Source organism: Brachionichthys hirsutus, chromosome 20 (assembly GCF_040956055.1).
Source record: "Brachionichthys hirsutus isolate HB-005 chromosome 20, CSIRO-AGI_Bhir_v1, whole genome shotgun sequence".
In the NCBI taxonomy this organism is placed as follows: domain Eukaryota; kingdom Metazoa; phylum Chordata; class Actinopteri; order Lophiiformes; family Brachionichthyidae; genus Brachionichthys; species Brachionichthys hirsutus.
Genome location: NC_090916.1, coordinates 8,233,987 through 8,259,662, shown reverse-complemented (window position 1 = coordinate 8,259,662; position 25,676 = coordinate 8,233,987). Strand labels below are relative to the sequence as shown.

The window sequence follows — 25,676 nt, the reverse complement described above, 5'->3', positions numbered from 1 at the left end:
ACACAGATATTTAAATCTACTGGGTAGATAGGAACACACACTCTCACACACACACACACACACATGCACAAACAGCCGTGGGCTATGTATGATTGTGTCATGTTTTATTATAGATGAGGAAGATGTTAGGATATGACAGAGGGAGGAGCAGACGCACACTCAACCAGACTGAGACAGACATATAACACACACTTTCACTGTGTGGCCCTGGACCTGGAACGCTTGAGGGATTTAATGACATAAATGTGCCGCCGTTTCGCAAGCTTATTAAAAGCAGTTTTTTTCCATTATTGCAGAAATGTTGATTTTTTTCTTTCTAACTATAACTAACTTTTTAACCCACGTGTCTCCTCCAGGAATGCTCCCACCACACCACAGGTCCCCACTGTGACCGTTGCCTACCTGGTTACTCTGGCAACGCCACCCGAGGTTCACCTGCCGACTGTCGGCCCTGCGCCTGCCCGCTCAATCTTCCAAGCAACAAGTAGGCTACTGATGATGTTAATCGCTGCTGATAGCGGTGATCAATACGGCCAATGAATCCCATCCAATCTGATTGATAATCGATATGACGGTTCGGTGGAACGCCCTTTATTTCTGCTTTGAATTTAGACACATCTGTTTGATTACGATACACAAAGATAAATGACCGTTCTGCTTTTCCTCTACTTCTCATTTTCATTTTCTTTCATTTTCTAACCGCTTATTCCGCTATCGGGTCGCGGGCCAAGCTGGAGCCAATCCCAGCAGTCAATGGGCGAGAGGCAGGGGACACCCTGGACAAGCCGCCAGTTCATCGCAGGGCAACACAGAGACAGACAACTAGCCACACACACATTCACACCTACGGGCAATTTAGTGTCACCAATCAGCCTAGGCAGCATGTCTTTGGAGGTGGGGGGAAGCCGGAGAACCTGGAGAGAACCCACGCAGACACGGGGAGAACATGCAAACTCCTCACAGAATGGCCACAAGCCGGAGACGAACCTGCGACCATCTCGCTGTGAGGCAACAGTGCTTACCACTGCGCCACCGAGCCGCCCACCCTCTACTTCTAACTTTCTCAAATATGAGTGTTGGGACTACAAACATGGCAGCTAATGTGCCCCCCACAGAGCTGTTATTTTAGAGGGGCGCACATGCTCCAGCGTGAATGATTGATACAGGCATCAGGTCCTGAAGCCGGAAGCAGGAGAGCTGCCACAGCTGCCGGCCGCCATCGAGCCCGTCCTCATATCCTCTCCCGAGTCGCACTCGTCTCCTCTGCTGACACGCCAGGACTATTTATTCCGTCTTTGGAAGGGTATCACCACGAGTAATAAATGTAATGACATGAATAGAAATGTCATCCCTACAGGTGGAATCATCAATATAAGTGAAGAAGCATCATCCCTGCGGGTGGAAATGTCATCACGGATGACAGAATCAATATCGCTGCGGCTCGAAATCTAAACGCGGCGGCGAACCCAAACCTCCCGCGAGCCGCTGGGTTGTTTAAAACTGTTCATAGCTGCAGCCGTGACGCGTGCACGGAAACCCGCTTCATGCTGCGCCGAGTTCACGGATGCCCCGTTCACAGCGCCTCTTTTATGCTTAGCCGTTCGTGCTCATCGGCCATCTTATGCTTGCCCTGCTGTACCATCGGTGTAAATTGGTCGCCCTCGGTTCACATGGAAGATGGTCTTTTTTGGCCTTTTAACACACACACGCACACACACACACACACACACAGCAGCAGCAGCTGAGAATCTTCATGGTCACAACACGTCATTTCAAACGTCCCGGAGCTAAAGAAAGATACAACTCTCTCTCTCTCTCTTTTCTCTACCTCTGTCTAACCCCTGCAGTAATAATAGCCTGAAGTCGCCGCTCCTTTCAGACCCTGAAAATAGTCATCCAGTCCCGGAGGTTTGCTGACGCCAATCGCTCGAGATGTGCAGAATCAATCAGTATAAAAAGTTCCTATATTCCCAGGTTTTTACCAAGCAACCTGCCAAATTGTAATTTGTTTTTGTATTTCCATGTAAATCTAGATCCGATCCAGATTAGGGTGATTCACACACGTTATTTGAAAGGAACTCATTTCAAGGTTGCACCTTAATCCTAACCGTTTGCGTACTAATTGTATTTCTTAGCTAACTTGTTAGCCTTCAGGTTGTGAGCCGGTCTGGCGGCCTGGAATCTGAGCCGGCAGAACTATCTATAGTTCATGGACGTGGGAGGGGGACACAAAGGGGGGACACGACCGCCTCCCTCTCTCTGCCTCAGTTCATTTAGGTTTGAGTGTTTTCAAAAACAGGAGTGTGTGAAAGTGCAGACGTGTGATTGTGAGTGGGAGGAAGTGAAGTGGACTGAACAGTGTAATGTAAGGATACAGGCGTGTGTATTCTTGTGAAGGGAGACAAAAAGATGGCCTCACGTCGCCTGTGTCCTCTCCTCCTCCTCTTCTTCTTCTTCCTCCTCCCTCTCTCCACGCTGGGACAACGAACGCATCAACAACAAAAACAACGTCGTCGCGATGATAGTTTCAGCCCCACCTGCCGCCTGGGCGAAGACGGGGAGGTGCTGTGTGACCGATGTCAGCCTGGATACACAGGACCAAAATGTGACAGGTAAACCACACACACACACACACACACGCACGCATGCATACAACCTAATCTTAGTCCTAGCCTTACCATAATTCCAGTTGGGGCTTTTGTCCCCATTGGAAAAGACGTCCCCGTCTAACAGTTCCTTATTACAAACTATAACTTCCGTCTGAATCTCTTTGAGCTCTTCTGACATAAAGTATGAAGATAATTCCAGTCCGGCTAGTGTCTTTCCTAAAAGTGTCCCGTACGTCCAACGTCAGCCACCACCGCACGCACAAAGAATCTGCCGCTCGTTAACCATCATTTGGGCGCTCCTCATATCTCATTGTCCATCTGGCTTTCTGTCCACATTTATCACTGGAGTGACATTCTTGTCCCATTAGCTGTGAGCTCCTTTTTTCCCAACCCGGGACTAATGAGAGGTTTTCCCTCTCTATACTGTCAAGCAGTGACGCAGACTGCATAAATATATTTACCGTCTCGGCTAACTGAAATGCTGTAAATTTGGGCTGTTTATAACTGAATATCGGCTGGAACTGTGAGTTATTATTCGTAGGATTATTATTGTTCCTCCTCTGTTGGGGAATCAGACTATACGGCAGGTTGAGATGGTAGCGGCCAGATTACGTAGTTCTCTCACCTCGGCTCGCTCTGTGTCGTGGATGTTTAAGAGTGTTTTTAATCTGAATCTTTCTGCAGACATGTGGGCGTGTTCACACAGAAACAGAACAATAGCAATAACCCTGCTGACAATCAGACAAGCAAATCGACCGCAGACATGACCTCCTTACTGGAGGTAATCGTCGAAAGAAAGTTAATTAGATGTTCGATTGCACTCAATCCGAGACTTTGCTTTGTGTTAGCAGAAAAACGAGCGCTGCTGTTATCCACAGGTCCACTTTGCCTCTCCATGTTGTCCACAGCAGACTCTGTATTGTATTTATAGCCCATTCGCCACCGGAATCCAAGATGGTTCATCGTCAGGCCAGTTTCTAACTTTGTTAATTAATGCTGTGCCCGTCAAAACAGAAATGCTCAATCAAACATTTAATTATTCTCAATAACGTGTCGGTTATAGGTTCTGTTCCAATTAGGGTGGCATCTGGGTGTGGGGTAACGCCTTTTAGCCATGATGCTAATAAGCAGGATGGCAACCGGCCCGATCCCGCCCCCCCCCCTCAAATCACCTTCTGCTTTGAATGAAGCTGGAATCTCCAGGAACGATAGTGTTTTGGGGAGAATATGAGCCAAAGTTGTTGTTGTTTTGGTGTCTATGTAAATGTAACATGTGAATCCATCATTGAATACACCGAGTACATCTTGCGTTCGTGTATCCCGCCCTGCCATATGGCGCCTGAAGTCGATGAGGGAGGACAGCTGGTAAAAACAAAAAGGGAAGAAAGACTCAGAGGAGGCGAAATGATGTGAAAGGATGTTTTATAACGAATGCCAGCGATAAAAAGCTATTCAGCAGTTGGTTGTTTTGTGTTTTATTAGTCTAATTCATACCTGCTTTGCACTAGCGGCCATTGCACTTCATTACCTGCAATGCTTTTGTTGTTTTGCTGTTGTTAGTGGCAGTAATGGGAACGCCCCAAATCTCTCTGTATTATGGGGTTTCACAGAATAAGCTACTCTATTCCTCTGGTGCTAATAGCGTATCCAGTTCTTGCTAAGTGATAGCGCTTTTTATTTCCCCCTCCGTAAATAGCCATTTAGAATTTTACTGAATGCAGCTGCCTGAAAACAAGTCAGCTAAAACTTTCTGCTGCTTTTTTTCTCCCTCTTATCTTCATTAATAATGGCATTCCCTTCAGGGGGCATTGACCAAAGTTCATAACATCAACAATGGATATGAGGCACTGAATAGATCCGGTAGGCGCCAATGAGGCTTGGAGGAAGTTTGTGTATTTGTCCATAAGATACCTTGAGATATTCCGATGGATTCCTCTTTTTTTTGGGTGGGGGGGGGGGGGGTCTTCATATTTATTATCCAGCACCTGTTTTTAGGTTCTTTCCTCATGAGAACACACGTCTACGTAGAACCTATTATGACCTTCGCTACAGGGTAAACACCTGTTGCAGACGAGTCTGCACTTCCTGCTTCAGATCAGTCTGGAACAGGAAGTGTCATCCTCCAAACAGACCGATGAACCAAACCGATTGGTCGTCGGTGAAGGGTGCGGTGATTTATGCGGCACCCTGAATCAGAAAGAAATTAAGGGTTTCGTGAAGTAATCCATCCCATAATATACCCAAGGGTTGAGCCTAATTGCCTATCTACAAGAATAAGGGCCTCTGAGATTTCATAAAACTCGTTTTTGAAGAACTAATCCACGCTAACTGCAATAGAATTTCACACAAATGGATTAGAGGATTATATAATGACATTTTAGATCCAAAAGTTGAAAGGTCAACTTCATCGCAAGATCGTAAATTCCTGCAGAAACATATTTCAATGTCACGACTGCAAAACAGTCCACACCTGGTGGGATGCTGCCGGGTTGATGCGCTCAGTGTGAGAACATGCTTTAGAATCTGTTCCTCAACCTGTGAAAGGATTTGAACTTTTTATTCTTCTCTCTCGATGACCTTCGGTAATTGAATTATTTCAAATGGCATTCAAACAAAAAAAGTACATTGAATACCTTTTAAAAAAGAATTTGTATATGTCATACGAGCCAAGACAGACACACACACACACACACTGCAGATTCACAGCTGCCAAGAATCAAATGATTTCAGAATAACAGACATTTGAAATGTGTGGGAAAAATTCTGACTGTTAAATTACAAAGTGACTACGAGACGCTTGTTCGTGTGAAAGTCCCATTTCCCTTTATAAAAAAACGCACACGACGGCGTTCGGGCACACGTTAAAGGAAAAAGGAAGGGATGAGCGAGCAGAGAGCTTCCTGTCTTGGTGCCACCGCTTCATTTAGGACACGAGAAAAGAAAGAGGAGAACCCATCCCCTCTTTTTTCATCTCATCGTCCATTTCCTGCTTTCCTGACGGCTTTGACCAGGTGTCTGACATCCCCAATATATCTCCTTCAGACTCTCTGGGCCCTCCACTATAAATACCTTTTCTTACTCTTGAGGCCCAAGTAACCACACACACACACACACACACACACACACCCAGACATGCACACACACACAGAACAGAAATAAAGTGGTTTCAAATTAATCTTAAGACAAAAACAAAACATACACTTCTTCTCTCCTATTAAGAAGCGAGTCTGCTGCCTGTGCAGTTCTCCACTTGACAAGAAGCATGCACTTGTGTTACCACACACACACACACACACATGCACACACACACACAAGCTAATAAACCAGTTCTATTGAGGACCAAGATGGGTCAGTGGTAATAATGGCAGACTGCTCTTGACTCTTTTCCTCTCCTTGTCCTTTCTTTTCCATCCTCTTTGAAATTCAATTCTCTTTTTGATGCGACCAGCCCTCCTCATTTTTCTCTCTATATCCCTCTCCTCTCTCTCATCCCCTCTTCTCCCCCTCTTTCATCTCAAGTCGCTTTTCGTCCTGTAGAGTTTTATTTCAGCTCAAGCCTGCTTTATTTGGATTCTAGTGGCTCTCGACGTGATGAGCCGACTCAGGTTAATATTCTTTTTTTTGCAGCAGCAGCAGCATCTGGACTTCCTCTGATTATTAATTGGATGAAAGAGGCTAAAAATAAAAAAAAACAGACATTTTGGAATGGTGTGATGGTCATGCGCCGTCCTTGATCGGAGGCCATAACCTTTTTTTTTTTCTTTCAATTAGCACAAAGAACTTAGAAGCATAGTAGAAATTAGCCAAAATTACATTTTAATAAAAAAACTAATTGACTTCCAAGGACAAATCAAATCCTTCTAATCAAAAAAGAGAACATTTTCCTTTATTTTTGAATACTTTTACTTTTAAACAAACTTTATAGTTAGTTCTGCTCCATTAGCACCATTGCGCTGAAGCTTATTGTGTTTTCACCATGAGATAAATATGAATTACACATCCTGCTGATAACCTGATTGGTCAATGACACACGCCGACACTTCCATCAGTGAAATTACTTTCATATATTGCCAGGTTTGGTGCACGGAGACCTGTTTTAATTTGAAACCAGCCTGTTCTTGTTCTACAAACTACAAGCAGAGGTCGCATTTTGATCATTTACACCTGCTGAAATCGGTGTTGTTCTCTGTTCTAAGACACAAAGGAAAGATGCCCCTGAATATTTTCTTGCAGACCTGAAAGCTGCATCTCTTGAAAGCAGAGCGCTGCATTTTCAAGAGATGTTGCTGCGACATGCTCTTTGAATGAGTCCCGCACTTTTAGCGCAAACCAAAAGATTATTCTCAGAAAAAAAAGGTTCCGTTTCTTAATGTTCGGCCCAGTCCTCGTCACCGGCTCAGATCAAGAATGAACAGACTCATAGATCACCTCTCAAGTATTTCTGTTAGGCTACACACAAATGTCTGACTTCTGCTTTTTGTCGCCAGCGCCTTCTGCCGCCCGTTCTTGAGGCACAATTAATCTGAAACAAGTGTTTTTTCTTCACTCTCTGCATCCGTCTGCTCCTCCTAGATGTACCAATGGATACTATGGCCAGCCCAGCGTGCCAGGAAGTTCTTGCCAGCCCTGTGATTGCCATGGCAACTTGGACCTATCCATACCGGGCAGCTGCGATTCAATCACAGGCCAGTGTCTGCGCTGCCGTCAAGGTTACGGCGGCGCAGCTTGCGACACTTGCGCTGAAGGTTACTATGGAGATGCCGTCTCAGCGAAGAACTGCCAACGTGAGTGAACGGATCACTTTGAGAAGTAAAAGACTTCCATTCATTCAGGTTAATCGTTGTTTTACCTGCGGCTCCAACCGCTTTGATGGTTGTTTCATTAGTCGTTGCTTCTTGAGCTGCGTATTTATTTGGTGACTCTACAGGTTCTAAGGTTTGTTTTGATGACGGTGGTTATCAAACATCTGTTATCTAAACTTCTAAAGACTGAAAGAAGCCAACTTGAAATCCACCTTGCAGACCGAATGCAGGGCAACGAGAACAAAATGGCATAAAAGTGTCGTATTTATTTAACCGATTTATCCTCGATGTTGTCTACAAACGGTAACATCAGTAACATCACCAGGCTGGGTTTGAGTTGCTGCTACCAGATTGGAAAAATAATTCCACACAAAAGAGGGAAGAGGTGAAAACGTGATCCACTCTTCAGTGGAAGAAGAAATTGAATAGAGAGAAACCAATACTGCAGCTTCAGCGTCTCAGCAGGGGCGTTTCACAAAAGACTTGCATTTCCTCTAGGAAACTCAATTTTAGCTAAAAGAAACCTTTTAATCCTTTTACACTGAGTCGATGGTAAACCATCTGGTGTGTGTGTGTGTGTGTGTGTGAGTGAGCAGCTGTTCTGGTGGGAATTGTTATGTCAAAGTGGTCGAATGTTTGAGAGTGAAAATGAAGAGAGAGAAAAAAGAAGAAATACCTGAACAGGAGAGGAGGAAGCGAACGCAGACGTACAGATGGCGCTTGTTTGTGCAAATCTTCAAAAGGACAACCTGACGAGAATATTCTCACAGATAGATATCTCAGCGAGACGGAGCCGATGGGAGGAAAGATGAACCCGTCAGATAGCCTGACGGCGGGGCATTAATGTGTATTTGATAGTTCATTGTTCTGTCGTTGTTTCCCCTCTGCTCCCGGCTAAATGGTTATTGATTAATCAGCCTGATCTATTGCTCTCCTACAGTGCTGATCGGCTGCTCGCGTCTCGGAGTTCTGGGGTTCTTATTGATCCGGTTCCAGCGGCCACCAGGAATTATTAAAACCCAACATGTCTCTCTTTCTGTGCTTGCTTCTATCACTCTCTCTCTCTCTCTCTCTCTCTCTCTCTCTCTCTCTCTCTCTCTCTCGCTCTTAATCTGCCTATTGCTCCCACTCTTGATGAATTTTATCGAGTGCAGCAGGAGAGTTCAGGCCGAGTCCATTTGTGCTCTATTAGACCGTAAAAATACTTGACTCTTTCTCCTGGTGTCAAAGTTCCCTTCTGCGGGCATTTTTAGCGCAACCATTGATTTTTTGGGGGTTTTTGAAAGCAAAATTGACGACAAAGCCAATTTTTTCCAGGGATAAATTCAAGACAACGAGACACCACTGACTATTTTTCACTCGGGGGGGGGGGGGGGGGGGAGTAGTTTAAAAGTTGTTGAGACGATGCGTGAATAGAACTGTCGCACATTTATGTAATCACTGGAACAATTCAATAATGTAATTAAGAATCCTGTGTGCCCGACCCTTGAATGAATCTTTCATTTGATGCTCCAAACAGCTGATCAATAAACTCCTTAAGGATCTCAGCGCTGCTGCTCTTAATGGACTGTCTAGTCTGGGCCTTTGTGCTGGGGCTCTGACTTTTTGCATGAATTATAGGCACTAAAAAAGTAGTAAATTCCGTTCTAAAGCCTAAAAAAGTATTTCAAAAAGACTCAAAGCACAAACAAAAGCAGTGGCTAAGAGGTTATTAATCTCTCTCACACACACACACGCACACGCACACACAGGATGTAGCCTCATGATCACAATGTCATTTTTTTTAAAAACATTAGGCAGCCTGATTAATGCATTTGTAATCTCTGATAGACAATCAATAGATTCAAAATATGATTATAAAAACAATGGTCACTTTTGCTACGTAACCGAAGAGAAAACAGAAAGGATAATAAAAACACAACCAAACTACAAAAAGTGGCATTTTATCCCACAACAAGCCTGGCATTGTCGCACCGACAGAACCAAGTCCAGATGGTCCCTGGAGGGTGAAGCCAGAGGGGGTGAGAGAGAGAGTGTGTGTGAAGTCAGAAATCCATGTCAGCGACGTATTGTTTGTGTGTCCTTCCTCTCGTTCTCTCGCTCTTCCTTCCCACTCAGGTCTGTCCTTCTGTCTCTTTTACATCTCATGGCGGCAGCATAAACCGGCTATGATTCTGCATGTGTGTGTTTGTGTGAGGCGATGCTTCTCGTTTCTCAAGGTGTGTGTGTGTGTGTGTCTTTTTGCTGAGAGCCGAGCCACCAGATGGGAGCTGCGATGTTGAAGTTTTTAAATTGTACATCCAATCCGTTGATTGGCGCGTGTGGGGGAGGCTTTTTTTCTCCCCCTCTAGAAGCGTCAAAGTGGATAAAGTTGAATAAAGTCTTTAAGAAAAAAAAAGTATTTCAGATTTCATATCCAGACGGGAAGAAAGATTTGAAAGGTGGCACGTTTATATATATATAAAAAACTAGTGATATTTAAGTAACAGCCGTTCAGGAGGAATGTGTGTTCCTAACTCGTCATTAGGAAATGATGGTTGCTTTCATGCTTCCTGTAATTCCTTTCCTCTGCAGCCTGCCAGTGCCACACCAACGGGTCTCTGTCCGACGTCTGCAGTAAGGAGACTGGGCAGTGCCTGTGTCGGGAGAACGTGGTCGGACGGCAGTGTGACGAGTGCATGGTACGTTTTCTCAAAAGATGCCGAAAGTGGTACTTTGGTATGTGTTCCTGCAGATTCCCTGCAAATACTGTTGTTGTTTTTAATATACATATATAGAATGCCATTTCACTTGCATACCTCCAGTATATAACTCTAAAAATCAACTTGAAGGACCTTTTTATTTTCTTTGTTGTATGTAATTGGAATTTAATCTCTTTAATCTTCTTTTACTAGCTGTTTATATTATCAAAATTATGACACAACAAGTTTGATGGTGAGAAATACTTTTACACTGTACCTCTAAATCATGCAATATAGTATTTTTTTTTTTATTGATCGCTTTATTTGTGCTTTTTAATCCTGCTCGGTCATTCTCATTGGCTCCCTGTCTGTACCTCCTCTGACTCTGATTGGTCCAGCCTAACTGTTGGTGGGACGCAGAGCGCCAGGAGTGTCTGCACTGCCGATGCAGCGCTCACGGCTCAGTCTCCCAGCGCTGTGACGTCGAAGGCCGCTGCATCTGCCGCCCGGGCTTTGTGGGCCGGCGCTGCGACTTGCGTCGTCAGGGTTACGAGAGGCGCGAGACCCGGAGGCCAGTGGAGCGAGTTCCCCTCCGGACCGTGCAGCAGAGATGGGGGGGTTACCGCACGGGGGGTTGTCCCAGAGGGGGTTACAGGCCTCGGGAAGGGGTAAAGCACCCTGCATGTGGGTGACAGTGGTGTGTTTAAGTAGCATGGCTGTGTTGATGTGGCGTAATAAGATGTGCAGACGTCGGAAACCACAAACATCAAACTGTTTCGTCGATGAGTTGATGGTGAGGCCATTTTTTTTTTTTTAGATGCATGGAAGTAGAGGTTTGTGCCGAGTGTTCCCTGAGCATGCTGGTTTTTGTTTTTCTGTAAAACACATTTACAGATTCATAATTCATGCCGTGCCGATCAGGGACATTCCCTCACGTCATTGATCAGTATGGTGCACACCCCTTCAAATAAAGTGGTTTCATCCTGGGTTACTGTGGGACTGACATGAGTGCAGGTCATAGGTCAGTACATCATACCAACTAAGCAGGAGGGCAGCGTTGCTAACGGTGTTAGCATGTGCCGCCCTCGTTTGGCGTTTGTGGAGAATCTCAAGGGGCGAGAGGAATAACTGGGTCCTGTGTTAGTTGGCACACAAATAAATATCCTTTTAGGATTTTCTTTTTTATTAATCTTTCTCCTGTTCCCTGTTCTTTGTAAAAACCACCTTCAGAAATGAGTCTGGCTTCATTATAATGACCCCGGGTTGCTTGACTGGTGGCCGCAGCATGGCTGACCCTGCTTCCGCCGCCTGCTGTTAACTACATTTCCAACCCATTGCCTTTGTTCTGCAGCCTCTGACGCACGGCATCGCCACGGGTGGGGCGTGCGTCCCGTGTCATTGTAACTCGTTTGGTTCCAAGTCATTTGACTGTGATGAGACCGGCCAGTGTCAGTGCCAGCCGGGCGTCACCTCGCCCAAATGTGACCGCTGCGCACGAGGGTTCTTCAACTTCCAGGAGGGCGGCTGCACGCGTAAGAGAGTAGCCCTCACATGACATCACAATTATGACTCAATTAACTGGAAACAAATCGTTTACCCTCAAGATGAGTTCCTTAATAAACCGCAGAATGTAGATTAAACTGATATTCTGAATGAGCCGTCGCTTTTAGATAAACGAGATCTCAACTAATCAGTTTTACAGCTTGGATCTGTGCTAAACCGCACAGCATCTAAAACCCACAAACTAATTTGTGTTGAGATATCTAAAAATATTTTTTTTAAACTAAAGAAGTCCTACTTCCATTGCCTCTGATGACCATCTATTTTTATAGATTTTATAGATTTATGCACAACATGAATAGTCCTTTTCTCAAGGGTTATGAAACATGCATCTTAGCAGAAGCTACATCAAACGAAGCCCCGTCCATATGGGCATATTTAAATGAAGGGAGGAACAAAGGAAAGATGGAACAATGGAGGTATAGACACAAAAATAGTTATTTTGTGTTTACTACTCGCCTGGTAAACAGTCATAAAAGCTGATAATAACTACACGTGGAGAAGTGCTTTAGAAGAATCTTTTAAAAAGAGGTTGAGTGGACTGACAAAAAGGCAGTGGAACAGATTTTCTGTGAGAAAGCGTTACTTTATCTGAAAATAGTTTTCATTGTTTGGTTTAGAAGACAGTCTTTTTTTTTTAACAAATGAATATGCTCAATTTATTAAATCATATATGCAGAGAACTTGGCAAACACAGGCAGTCGAGCAAAATGCGCGTTGGCCAAAATGAGGATTAAGCTTCCCCAAGTTTTGCTATGAATAGCTTTTCCCACATGTCTCCTTTGGCAATATGCTATTGATCTAACCGCTATCGACAGCCAAGAAGAACAGCAATAGGTTAGCCAGAAAGCCCAGCCACGCAGCAGAAAGACAGAACAGGACTGGGAATTATTGGCTGAGGTTTGAAGATCCCTACCGCAGTGTGGCGGTCAGGTTACAGAAATAATATAATAATAATAATAATAATAAAATAATATTGTATTGAATGTCGCAAGGAATTAATTTACTGCAGTGCAAATTGGAATACAAAACGGATTTAGCCTGTGGGCACATAGATTAGCAGATTAAACGAAGCCGGAGCAAATTTGCATCAGTCAGTTGCAGCAAATCCTTTAAATGAATTGACATACGAACCTAATTGACGACTTTCCCGCCACGTTGACGTCGTGGGATTATGCACGTTGTTTAATTCAACACTTGATGATAGCCTGTCTCTCCGCTCTCCTGCAGCCTGTCAGTGTGAGCACGTGGGGAATAACTGCGATGCGAACACAGGGCAGTGTGTGTGTCCTCCGAACACCGTCGGTGAAAGGTGCGACCGCTGCGCCCCCAACCACTGGGGCCACGATATCGTCACCGGATGCAAGGTGGGCTGCGTGATGTCACTTTCATTTGAATACCCGTCTCTCGTGTTCTGCCTTCATTTCCGTGAGCCTCCCACACTCGGCTCTTTCAGCGGCATTACAACCTTTTCTTTGCATGCCCTTCTCTTTATTCCTACTGCCGGCGTGCATTCAGGCACAGAAGCAACCTCAGGGTCGCCAGACAGCGATAGCAATAAACTAGTAGCAATTAGAGGTTTTATGATGTACTTTTTCTTTCCAGAATAGAACGTTGAGGACAATAAAGGTATGCAAGAGTTCACAAAACAGAACAAGGACAGAAGCAAACTACTATGGAACTTCACAGAGTCCCTGTTGAGCCTTGGCCTTAACACAAAATCCAATGTTTGAACCAACAGAACAAATTGACAAGATTTATAATACCTAAAATACCTATTATTTTATTTAAATTTAAGCTTCCAAAACGTTCACTTTCAGGCGTTGTCTGCAACGACAGACTGAAATGCATAATTGCTTTTCACCAAGGCAATTTACTGAATGTTCTAATAACTGAACTTTGTGTGCGTACGTGCGCGTGTGCGTGCGCGTGTGTGTGTGTGTGCGTGTGTGTAGGACTGCGGCTGCAGTGCGATCGGCTCAGTAACCCAGCAGTGTAACGTTAACACCGGCTGCTGCTTCTGTCGCGACTCCTTCAGAGGAGAGAAATGCAACGAGTGTCAGATTGGATACAGAGACTTTCCTCAGGTGAGTGGACCCAATCTGCTGACGTTATTACCCAATGAGAGAGGAGGGGTTGGGCCTTAGAGGTAAAGGGTACCGCCTCTCAATCACCAACAACTCTTTTATTTATAATTGTCAGTGGGAGTTCCGAGTTCAGTATTTAAATATCCTTGTGAGATTTTTGGCATTTTAAGCATTATTCTTATTTATGTTTTTATGTTCTTACAGCATTCACAATCAAACGTTTCTCTTTGTTAGTTGTTTTGTGAATCTCTGAGGTGGATGAATTATTTAAAAATAGTTTTTCATTGATAAAAAGACAGCTAAATAAAAAAAAAACAGCTTCGGGACACCCTTCGTTCGTTGCTGTGAGACGTTTCGTGGTTGTTTTTACACTTTTTGTAAAACTCAGTCAAAAAGAAAACGAAATGGACAATGCTGTGTTTTGGTTTTGTCTGAATTTAAAAGCCAGTGGAAAAAGACAATGACAACATTTCCATTTCAGAGCGAGGTTTAGCAGTTTGGTGAAGCATAAATGTAGGACACACTCTGCCGGCTGCTGTCTGCCTGTTGTAGCTTTGATAACAGAAAGTTGGCGTCCATATTTCCCACAGTGCACCGTGTGTGAGTGCAACATGTCGGGATCCGACAGCCAGACCTGCGACCCGGAGAGGCGAGTGTGTGCCTGCGCCGACCGAACGGGACGGTGTAGCTGCAAGGTACGGCAGAACGGGATCGGGGACTCTGGGATTACGCCTTCATTTGTTCTCTTTCACAGAGCTGTGTGTGTGTGTGTGTGTGTGTGTATTCCACCTTCACACTCACGCAAACACACACCTGGTGGACCTGTAACCATACCTCAGATCACTGCTTGTCATACTCACTAGTCTGTCAGTGTGAAGCTAACAGTCTGTCACTCAGCTGTTTGTCTGCAGTCTGTGGCTCGTCTCATCCTGTCTGTCTCTCTGTCTGTATCTGGTTGTATCTTATTTACCTGCATTTCCTCATTACCTGAGCAGGAGAATCGATCAGCGTCCTCATGCTTATAGACCTTCTCGTCATCGCACAGTGACCATAAATAAAGTCGTACCTGCTTGTGATAAATATTCCCAGTGTAGAGAGTTAAAGTTGCTCTCCATTCCCTCACCTTTGCCTTGCAGTCTTCTGTTGTTCTCGCCAAACTGCAGGAGGTTTTGACAGCACTCAACGGTAATTGGATGACGTCTAGTTGACAGCACTATAAGCCTTTTCTATTTTCTTAGCCGGGGGGGAGGCTTAATACACAGCCCTGTCCACCATCTAATTTTAGACCCGTCAGCTCTCAGATTATTTACTCTAAATGTACGCAATTCATTGCAGACCGAGATTTATTTCTACTGCAGCCGAGCCATTCAAGAGCTCTTTTCCTGCTACGGTGGGGTTGAAAGTATTCTAACGGGTATTATTAAGTAATGATTGCCTCCAAAGACAATTGTTGCTTCTCATAAATCGATTATTCCTACATGTTTCTCACGAGATTGGTTGGATTTAGCCTTAATCGATGTTCCTCTCTCATTTCTTTTGTCGCTCAGGCAAACGTTGAAGGAGACAACTGTGACGGCTGTAAGCCAGACACATTCGGGTTGTCGGTTCGAAATCCCCTCGGATGCAGCAAGTGTTACTGTTACGGCCTGACGCGGAGCTGCGTCGAAGCACAAGGACTCATCCGGATGTGGGTGAGTCGGGGGGGTTGATGAGCATACACTCAAGTACTTTTAGACAACGGCTGTAAGACTACTTAGAACCACAGATTCTCCTGTTCCTTGTCTCCGTCCCCGTCCCCGCTTGTCTCCGCGGTAGTTGTCCTTGCCTGTAATCCGTGCCGTCGGTGCCAGCTTCCTTGCTGAGACGCCACGTTTGACAGCTGTCTCTGCATCCTGCCATGTTATCCATTTATCGTTATCTACGGGCAATCAGGGACTTGTTCAAATATTTAAAGCTAATTCATCTTTTTTTTCTGCTCGCCTGACATCCGCCAGCGACGAAAGTAGAGAAGTACAAAGTTTTAAAGACGGTTAATCTGGAAGTAAATGTGGTTAAATTATTCGCTGGTAATTTTGTCATGATTTCTACAAACTATAATATTAATTACAGAATGATTTACTGTCGTGTTAAAGGACACCAGTGCAAAATAAGACAGGAAGAAGTGAATAAGAAGCTATTTCTTTCATGCTCATCGCGCATTTTAACCATTGCATAGTCTCTGTTTGTGGAAGAAGCGAGTCGATCATCAGTGTTTGTCTCTCTCGTCCTTCCAGAGGACAGAAATGTCTCTTCAGCTTTTTATGTCCAATCCACACAATGGTTTTTTGAGTTCATTGAGAGATGACCTGTTTTTAATCGACCCCCCCGTTACCGGACGGGGTGATTTTTATTTATTTTATTGTTGAGAGAGAGAGAGAGAGAGAGAGAGAGAGAATGGAGAGTTTATTGGAAAGAGGGAGATTTTCTCTGAACCACTGAATCGTGAGATTACACTGTGCAGTGGGACACACACACGCGTGCACATACACACACACACACACACACACACACACACACACTATACTCATACTCAATAGACATGCATTTACATACAGTATACAAAGACAAGAAATGGGATTATTCAAAGGTTAGCAAAAAGAAACACACACCGATGCAATTCAAATTAGAGCTGTGATAAAGTCAGTCAGACGTGTGTCTGGAAAAAATAAAATAAAATATTTGTCGTATATACTGTGTCGGAAAATGCTCCTTAAATGTTCGATCGATATTTATTTTTGGTTTCACTGATTCTGGGCGAGGCGGGTTGAATGTCAGCATCCGTTTAATTAATGTCTTGATTGTCTTGTTTTTTTATCGTGAAACAGTTTGTGATGTCGAAACTATTGAGAGAGAGTCTAAGCGTGATTGGCAAGATTTAGATGTGAACTTGATGGAAAGAGCTTCAAAATTCACAAAATGTACTTGAAGGAAGGACATGTTTAATGGGCTGAACAAAAAGAGCCAGCACAAACGTCCGTGTTGTGTTGATGTCAAAAACAACTACACCAATGCGTACACAGAAATAAATGCAACGACAGGTAAATCTGTTTGAAGGTCTTTTATAGCCTCATTTCACTTCCCCTCAAAAAAGATCTGGACAGAATCCAGTGAAATTTCACCAAAGCTTTGCAGCGACCCTGAAATTGTGCATCTCATAATTGGTTCCCTCAAGTTTTCTTATTTGCACGTTTGAACTTAGCCCTCTGTCTTGTCGGCTTGTTATTCTTTGCCGCGATAGAGGTCGCGGTTCCATCCGCGTCAGCGCAAAATGAGTTTTTCCAGCGGTCACCTTTGTACTTGGACACAAATTCATCTCCTTTGATTCAACGGCTGCAACAGCAGCAACACATTGAAGCGAGATTCAGTAACTTCCCGTGTTTGAACGCCTCTTCATTATGCAGCCGGTGTTGCGGGCGTGTCCAAGCTTTAGTTCTTTCATATAGATTTCTGATTCTTTCCACTCAACCAAAAGGATCCTTCTCCATAATGGCGTTGCTATCAGCCTGGAGAGAGGCAGAGACCAAGGCTGGAGGAGAAGAATCTATTTTTAAATCAGTCCACTCAAACACCGCCCGCAGTCAATAATAAAGGCTGATATTATTCAGATAATATTGCAATATCAACATATTAAGTGGGAGGCAGGAGAGGATGGAGAGGCACTGAGATTTTCCTCAAGACTCTCAGTAATAAATCAAACATGAGTCAAAGGAGGCGGGGTGACTCCGGCAGGTTCAGCTTCTAATCAGACATTTACCTTCTCAGGCTTTTGACCACGAGAACAACAGAAAGCAGTCTTTATACTAAGAACAGAAGTAAACGGCGGCTTTGATCGCTGTCAGCCGAGACGAATTACAGCACAGCTGTAAATGCCCGTATCGTTTGTTTGGGGTTGCGATCATTGATAATTGTGCATCCAACTGTTCAGGTATAGTGTCACTGAACCTCGGGGAGTAGAAGTGTCTGATTCAAATTATGTTCCGATCAAGTGGTTTTCATTCCTTATCGAGAATGCTTCCGATCCTCTGGGCCCACAGATGAAAACAAGAAAACATGGAAAGAAACCAAAGATGGGGACATTTTGTAATGAAATCGGGAGAAGATGGCGCATTGTTTGTCTGCTCCAATGGGAGTAGAGGAAACAATTGCATTTCATTTATAGCCATCGACTATAAAACGCTAGCAATCCCATGAATCTGGGAATCTGCCCATACTGGGCAGCGGCCTCATGTTAGCTTTGCTTCCCAGTTGACGCTGAAGCCGGAGCAGAAGGTGCTCCCCCTGGTGGACGGATCCAACACTGTGGAGACGAGGAGAGGAGTTACTTTCCAGCACCCGGAGATCCTCGCCAACGCAGACCTGGTGGCCTCAGCTCTCTCTGAACCCTACTACTGGAGGCTGCCGCAGCAGTTCAGAGGCTCCATGGTTGGGAAAAGCTCCTTAAACTGAGATGTTTCTGTCAGAAAGCGATGATTCAGCTTTAATCAGTTCCTCTCCTGTCATTAGATCACAGCGTACGGTGGGCAGCTGAAATACGCGGTGTACTACGAGGCCAGAGATGAAACCGGTCCGTCCTCCTACGAGCCTGAGGTCATCATTAAGGGCGGTCCCAACCGCAACGTCTTGATGACGCGTCAAATTCCGGGACTCCAGATTGGTCAACTCACCCGCCACGAGATTGACATGACAGAGGTACAGTCGTGCTACAAAAGTAATGGACCCAAGCTTAATATTGAGAGTTCTCTCTGTCATTACATGGTAAAATACAAATCTGTGTGTGTGTGTGTGTGTGTGTGTGTGTGTGCGTGTGTCCGTGCAGCATGACTGGAAGTACGCAGATGGTCGATCCATGACCCGGGAGGACTTCATGGACATTTTGTTCTATGTGGAGTACATCTTAATTAAAGCATCACACGGGAACCTGATGAGGCAAAGCCGGTAAAATACTCAAGCACACACACACTCACACACACACGCACACACCATGCACCTCCCTGCAGTGTTTTTCATCTTTAAATATGCAATTTGATTGCCTAATACGGGATGGTGTGGCATTGCATAACAAATTAGCATCATGGTTCTCCTTGTGTATGTAAATGTATGCTTATATAAGTAATATATATACACAGTATTACTTGACATGATAAAAACCTTCTTTTTGTGATCCAGTATTTCAGAAATCAGCCTGACGGTCGCCGAGGAAGGACGGCCGACCAGCCAGAGCGAGAAAGCCCATCAGGTTGAAAAGTGCGACTGCCCCAGCGGCTACTCCGGATACTCCTGTGAGGTGTGTTCACGTTGGCTCGCTCACAGGAATGCACACATATTCTATCAAAGGGTCCTTCTGAAAGACAATCTACCTCTAAAAATAGATAAATGTCACTTCAAAAAGAAAACCAGAGACAAGCAGAGAAAATGAGTCCAGTGAAAAGTGGAGCCCCAGCAGGTGAACCAACAACAAAGCTTTCTCTCAAATATTCGCTCGGTTAAAAAGACATCAGTGAGTTAATTTGCGCTAATCAACTTGGTTTCGTCACTTCAGCGCTGCAGCAGAAGGCAGACGTGTATTTACAACATTATAATCAAGTTCTATAAAAGTTAGATCCAGTAAAGCGAAAGATAATATTGACACCAGCCCAGAACTTTGGATGTGATATAACAGACAGTAATTAAAGCGAGCGCTGAGAGGACTTCTGGTCCGCTGCCTTCACGCTGACAGAGAATCCAAACGTGGAGGTCACACACTCTGCTTTCAATAGCATCTCACTGCTTTCCAATTTACATTTATTTGTGACTTTTAAGCCTCCGCGATGCCTTTATATTCTCCTGTGCTTGGATTAAATCCTCGCCGAGCGTCTTGTGATTCTGTCAAAGCAATTGACTTTCAGCTGCGTCCAGTTCCTCCTCTTAAGCCACAGAAAACACACAGCAGCGACTCCATCTTCACTTTAATGAGTTTTTTTTTTTCGGGGGGGGGACAGCTTACGTCGCTCGGAGGCCGGCGGCTGTGAGCGACTCCTCTGGACGGTTGGCGCCTCGGAGCCGTTTATGCACGACTCCGATAAGCTCGTAGGAATGCATAAATTTGCCTGCAAACTTCGCAAAAACATTTTCTAACCTCTGTTTTACTTTGTGTCCCACGACTTGGTGTGCATCTGATCATTCTGTCCATTTCTCTCCCCTCGAAGAATTAGCTGTATTTATAATTTAGAATCTTTGGGGGGGGGGGGGGGGGAGCCAAACAGCGAAAACCTGAAATGCTCGGGTCGCGGAGGGCTCGGCTGACAGATGGGCCTTCTATTTGTAGCTGCAGTCGTTGTTAATAAAGTATTTTTAAACGGGCATTTAGCGCTAGCAGAAGGAACAGATGGCTCTTTAAATGGACTCCATTAATTATTGCTGAAGGGGGGGGGGCGGGGGGGAGAGGGGGGGCGAGTTACTTAGCATATCAGTGTATGTGCTTGAGTATTCAGAAGTTACTGGAGGAAATAACTCTTCATTGTGTGTATGTGTGTGGAAGAGAGGGGGGGTCAACAGAGAAACAACAATGAGGGGTAATTGTGTTGGTCCGTGTGTGTTTTCCATCACGACTGTAACCTGTATTTTTTTTTTGTCGTCTTGCAGGAGTGCGCTGCTGGTTTCTACCGACTTCGCGCCGGATCCCCGGCATCTGTTCCGGCATCGAGGGTCCCCACTGCTGCCGGCATGGGCAGCTGCGTCCAGTGCCAATGCAGTGGGCACTCGTCCACCTGTGACCCCGAGACATCCATATGCCAGGTAAGTGTGTGTGTGAGTGTGTGTGTGAGTGTGTGTGTGTGTGTGTGTGTGTTCTGACACTGGAGACACTTTTACAGCCATATGCCGGGTGGTTCCAGGAGAAGAAAGTGAGGTCAGATGGAGATTAAATTGGTGTGTGTGTGTGTGTGTGTGTGTGTGTGTGTGTGTGTGTGTGTGTTGGGATCATTGTCAGCTACTGTAATTAACCGTGTGATAATTAACGACCCCAGATTCATATTTGGTGTCATTTCTTCTCCTTTGGCTCCGAGCCAAAACTCTCTTTCGCTCAGAAAACGTTATCAGAAAGGTAAATCTGATCACAGTTCCAACACAACGTGCGTTCAGCAGTTTCGGGTTTGCTGGATCTTCAGTCTGACCATTTATTGATGTTATTATTTTGTCCAGGGAAGAAGGAGAGCTTAAAAAAAAGAGCTGCCTCATTCATGTTTGTCGGGCTTGTTAGCAGTTAGCGCTGCTTCATTTGTATAACAGGAAGTCCGGTGCTTTGAAAAAGTCCACAGACCCAGGAGAGTATTACTTATTTGTCTTAATAAACACGGGATTACATATTTAATCGGCAGTGGAGTGTGTATTTTCTCTTTTTAGCAGCTCTGCCTTCCTCTTTTCTTGGCTATCCCCCCCGGCTCCCCTGTTTTTCCTCTCCTGTCTGTTGATGGCTACAGAGGAGGGATGGAATTAGGTATCTGTTTGCCTGTCAATCTCCTCCTCTCCGTTTCATTACTACGGACAGCATCCCCACCTACAAGCAGGCGCCCTAATTTATCCCTTCCGCAGCACGAACGCCCACTCTGTCGCTGCGGGGCTTGCGATGATCACATCTGACGATATTTAGATACAGAAAGGCGACGTTAGCGTTGACCTTTAAGCATGAACCTCATTTCTCCACACTGAGCAAGCTTGATCGGTCGTTATCTCTTTTAAATCTGATTTAAAAGGCGTCCTTTTTAACTTTAGATAAAAGCGTGACAGATCTCTGAGCTGGAACTGCTGAGATGGGGACGGAAACCCAATCAGGATCCAACAGAACCGCTCAGATGTGATCTGCTAAAACACAGTGAAATCTCTGCTGCTGATACTGTCCTCCCGGCTGAGACTCATTTTAAAAGCCGACAACAAGCCTTTTAATTACGCTGCTTGATGAATGATGGATCGCCGGAACGACGAATAGGTCTAAACACTTGACAGTAAATGCTAAAAGATGCTGCCTCTTTTTTTTTTCATGCACATAATGGAATATGCAGGTACTTCAAGCGGTTCACCTGCTTCCATTTAAAACTTGCAGCACTATTACTGACAAGCAGGAGCTGTAAATGAATTAGAATAACTAAGTGTCCGACGGAGCTCCGTTTTTCGTTAAAAGCAGGGTTGCGGGTGCCGGATTTGCCGTTTGGTTTTGACGGAGTGTGACTGAAATACATAAAAACAGAACACCTAAAACATTCAGCAATTATGTAGGAAATGTTTCCCTGTAATTTTCTCTACCATTAAATGTATTTTAAAGGTTGTGACCGGTGCAGGCTAAATGGAACTTTCTATTCCTGTTAAAACATTCTTAAAGCAATGACATTTGGATGAAAATTATGAATATACTTCGAACTTAAAAAGCTGTATTTTATTTTGAATATCTTCTTGCTGTTGACTTCACACTTGTGGGTGTTTAAGTGGGGACCCATGAATGTTCCGTGTCGAATTTGGTGCAATTTGGACATTTTGCAAATCATCACAAGATTTTGAACTCGAAACGCACTCAGACAGCTCAGACCTCCGCCAAGCAGCTCAGTCTCCCTATATTGTGATTTATTATCAAAATTATTATCCTAGATTTATTTTATCATGTTGATATCATTATTAGTTTAGAAGGTAAACACTAAAAGCATCACTTTCAGTAATGGCGGATTCTTCTGGATCTATAGATCCAGAGCTTTTGAAGACACAATTTTGAAAGGGTCCAAAAACAAAATTGTTTTGATGTGATAATTTACCCCGATTTGAACTGGATCTGTTTCCTCAGGTATTAAAGACAGAAAAATCTGTTGACCTGCGCCGATGTGGAATCGACCCAGCTATAAGTTGACGCTTGTTAGAAATCTCTGTCTCTGATATTTAATGCACAGCAGGCCGAAACGCAAGTGTACCCCTATTTTTTTGAAAACGTTCAATGCTATCCGCAATCTGGATCAGATCCAGATGAAATTCGGTGTTAAGTAACATTACCAACATGTCCTGAAGGTTTCATCAAGATAACTTACCTTTTTGAGTTATGTTGCAGACAAACAGATAAATCCTGACAAAAACACAACCTCTTTGGTGGAGGTAACGACTGGCGGGCTGTGAAACCTTCACCTCATTCTTTCTTCCATCTTCTCCTGTTTAACATCTTCCCCACCCCCCCTTCCCGTGTGTTCTCATCTCTGTCCCGGTCTGCCTCCCAGCCACTACCCCCCGCCCCCGCCCCCTCTCACCAATTTCCATCTCGCTCTCCGTAACGGCACGTCATTAGCATTTTCTAACCAAGCAGGCTAAATTGAAAATGCTAAACGAGTTTGCTTCGGTTGTAATTAGCGGTAACGAGGACTACAGGAAGTTAATGGAAAAACTTGCTTCGTTAGGAGGCGACTTCTTGTTGCACTGATTGAATTTCTCAATTTCAACAAGCAAGGCGAACATGAAAAACCCAGAGTCAGCCCTGAGGACATGATTAAGTATACACTGTGTGTACACCTTTCTATACAGTGTGTGGAAATTTACAGTACAGATATATATATATATATGTGTGTGTGTTGAGCACATATCTGGCTATGACAATATTTGCACTCCAACTGGTGTGCCGTGTGGCTTCAGCAGGTGAGTGGAATCCAGGTGAGAGGACTTTGAAGGCAGCTTATTAAACTCTTCGACACGTGGGTTTGCACCGTTCGTTACCCCCGTTCAGACACATCCTATCAGAAAATAGTCCCAGCCGGGCAGTAATGAGTGTGAGTAATGATTTCCCTGCTGCTGGAGCTGCAGAGACGCTCGGAGCCGCAGGAGCAGCTGCAATCCAAACGCGCCTCTCTGCCAGCATGTTGTCAAACATTTCACTAACCTTCCCTGAATTTGTCATCAGACGGCGAAGCCCAGCGCTGGTCAGAAGTGCTGCTGTAATCACCGGTGGTGACGCGAACCGACTGCTGATCATGCCAACAATAGTTATCGTATTCCTCATCCGGTGTCAGGATAATTACCCCCCCCCCCCCTCCAAAAAAAATAAACTCTCCACAATGCCACTGTGTCGTTCATCAGGGTGTGGGATGCTGTGTGACCCCAAAGTGTCTGTCATTTTTACATTCTCATTGTCAAATTGTGCCAAGTTGGCACACAGAGCTTTGTGAATATTAATCAATCTTTGATCAGATGATCTGACTTCAGCGTATGTGAAGTAGTTTAGATTAATTTTATTCCACAGAGCCACAAACTATTATTCCCCCCCCCCCGCTCAAGCGAATCTGCAGTCTTATTTTCCCCGTGCCAAAGGCGATATTTAAATACAACCCGCAGATAAAAGTGTAGCATAACTGCTGTTAATTTAATTTGGGAAGATGAAACACTTTTTGACGAAGCAGAGTTTGTTCTTGCACAATCACATTTTGCATTTGTAACTACACACACTAACTCCCACAGATCAGGCTCCAGATCGGGATGAATGGAAGTCAATTACCGTACGTCTAATTAAAATGTTGTGTGTTTGTGTGTGTTTGTGCAGAACTGCCAGGACAACACGGAGGGTGACAGGTGTGAACGCTGCGTTCCGGGATTCTACGGCGTGGTCCGGGGTTTGCATGACGACTGCAGGCCCTGCGCCTGCCCCCTCACCAGCCCCCAGAACAAGTAGCCTCCCTGTGTTTGCATGCATTCAGATCATTATTACGTTTTAGGCCATTTATCATCAATCTGCTAACAGAACGTCTCTTACTGTGTCTAGTTTTAGTCCCACCTGTGCAGCAGAGGGGTACGATGACTACAGATGCACCGCCTGTGCAGAGGGGTACGAGGGCAAATACTGTGAGAGGTAAAATCACACTGAGAAAATCAGTCTTAATTTCAATATTTATTACAAGGTCATTTTAGAACTCGTGGATTTCTTTAACCCCCCTCCCCCTTCCAGGTGTTCTACCGGTTACCATGGTAATCCACGGATGCCAGGCGGCCGCTGCGAGGAGTGTAAGTGTTCCCCGTGGGGGGCATTGGCTGGACCGTGCGACGCCGTCACGGGGCAGTGCCGCTGCAGGCTCGGGGCATCGGGGCAGTCGTGTGACCAGTGCATGGAGAGGCATGTGTGTGGAGCAGCTGGGATCATCTGTAAGATTAACACACAGCTTTTCGTCTCATCCTTTTTGCTTCTTCTTTGATCTTTCGCTTTGTTTGGACGAGCGATTATTCCAAACAAGCTGGGGGACGCTGTTTAAAATGCAACGTAATGCAGAGCAATCGTTGTGATCCTGGTTTTCATTATGTGGTAAAGAAATACTCAAAGAAGGGTCAGAAACCCAGATGTTTTCCCAACATCTGGGATGAATTATTGAAGAAACAGCTAACGGCAGAAGCTACAACAGAGGGACGTCCCCAGATCATAAAGACAGCGTCCTGTTGTCTTTTCTTTTCACTGTTATTACCTGAAGTTGCAATTCTTATTTATTTTGCTGATGAAATGCAAATGAGCAGTCAAAGTACCTTTCTTCAGTTGCCACGGGAGACGGGGGGGGCATCATTGCTGAAGTCAGATCCGAGTCATTTAGAAAATAATTTCGATGTCATTTGGAGCTAATTTAAACTTGATATGATTGTAATGGTCAGGCCACTTCGGTTCCATTAGCATGTCTGGGGGGGGGGGGCGAGAAAGCGAATACAGAAGAAAAGATTGTAAGACAGAGGCTGATGTGAAATTGCTGCTGTCAGGTCAGAGTGGAAATTGCTTGCTCTGGTCTTGATGCGGTCAGACGCAAAGCGTCTGTTCATAAATTGGCAGCACGGCTGCCGCAGTGCACCTTGACACCAAAACCGCTCACCTCTACGTCCAGACAATAATCAGTCCTGGTGGTTTACACAAACTGGAGCGATGGAACT

General features: G+C 44.8%; 1 protein-coding gene across 1 annotated transcript in view; it reads left to right on the top strand.

Moving 5' to 3' along the window:
- The window catches only part of lama2 (laminin, alpha 2), a 99,754-nt gene that overhangs the window by 47,884 nt on the left and 26,194 nt on the right, over positions 1-25,676 (top strand). The window contains exons 19-36 of the mRNA XM_068754099.1: positions 357-484; positions 2,526-2,612; positions 7,182-7,393; positions 9,986-10,092; positions 10,491-10,760; positions 11,444-11,624; positions 12,883-13,019; positions 13,608-13,739; positions 14,330-14,434; positions 15,287-15,430; positions 18,024-18,200; positions 18,282-18,467; positions 18,595-18,713; positions 18,945-19,062; positions 20,400-20,552; positions 24,316-24,440; positions 24,535-24,621; positions 24,718-24,911. Of these exons, the coding sequence (XP_068610200.1) occupies positions 357-484; positions 2,526-2,612; positions 7,182-7,393; positions 9,986-10,092; positions 10,491-10,760; positions 11,444-11,624; positions 12,883-13,019; positions 13,608-13,739; positions 14,330-14,434; positions 15,287-15,430; positions 18,024-18,200; positions 18,282-18,467; positions 18,595-18,713; positions 18,945-19,062; positions 20,400-20,552; positions 24,316-24,440; positions 24,535-24,621; positions 24,718-24,911 (2,662 nt within the window). The remainder of the gene's footprint in view (positions 1-356; positions 485-2,525; positions 2,613-7,181; positions 7,394-9,985; positions 10,093-10,490; positions 10,761-11,443; positions 11,625-12,882; positions 13,020-13,607; positions 13,740-14,329; positions 14,435-15,286; positions 15,431-18,023; positions 18,201-18,281; positions 18,468-18,594; positions 18,714-18,944; positions 19,063-20,399; positions 20,553-24,315; positions 24,441-24,534; positions 24,622-24,717; positions 24,912-25,676) is intronic.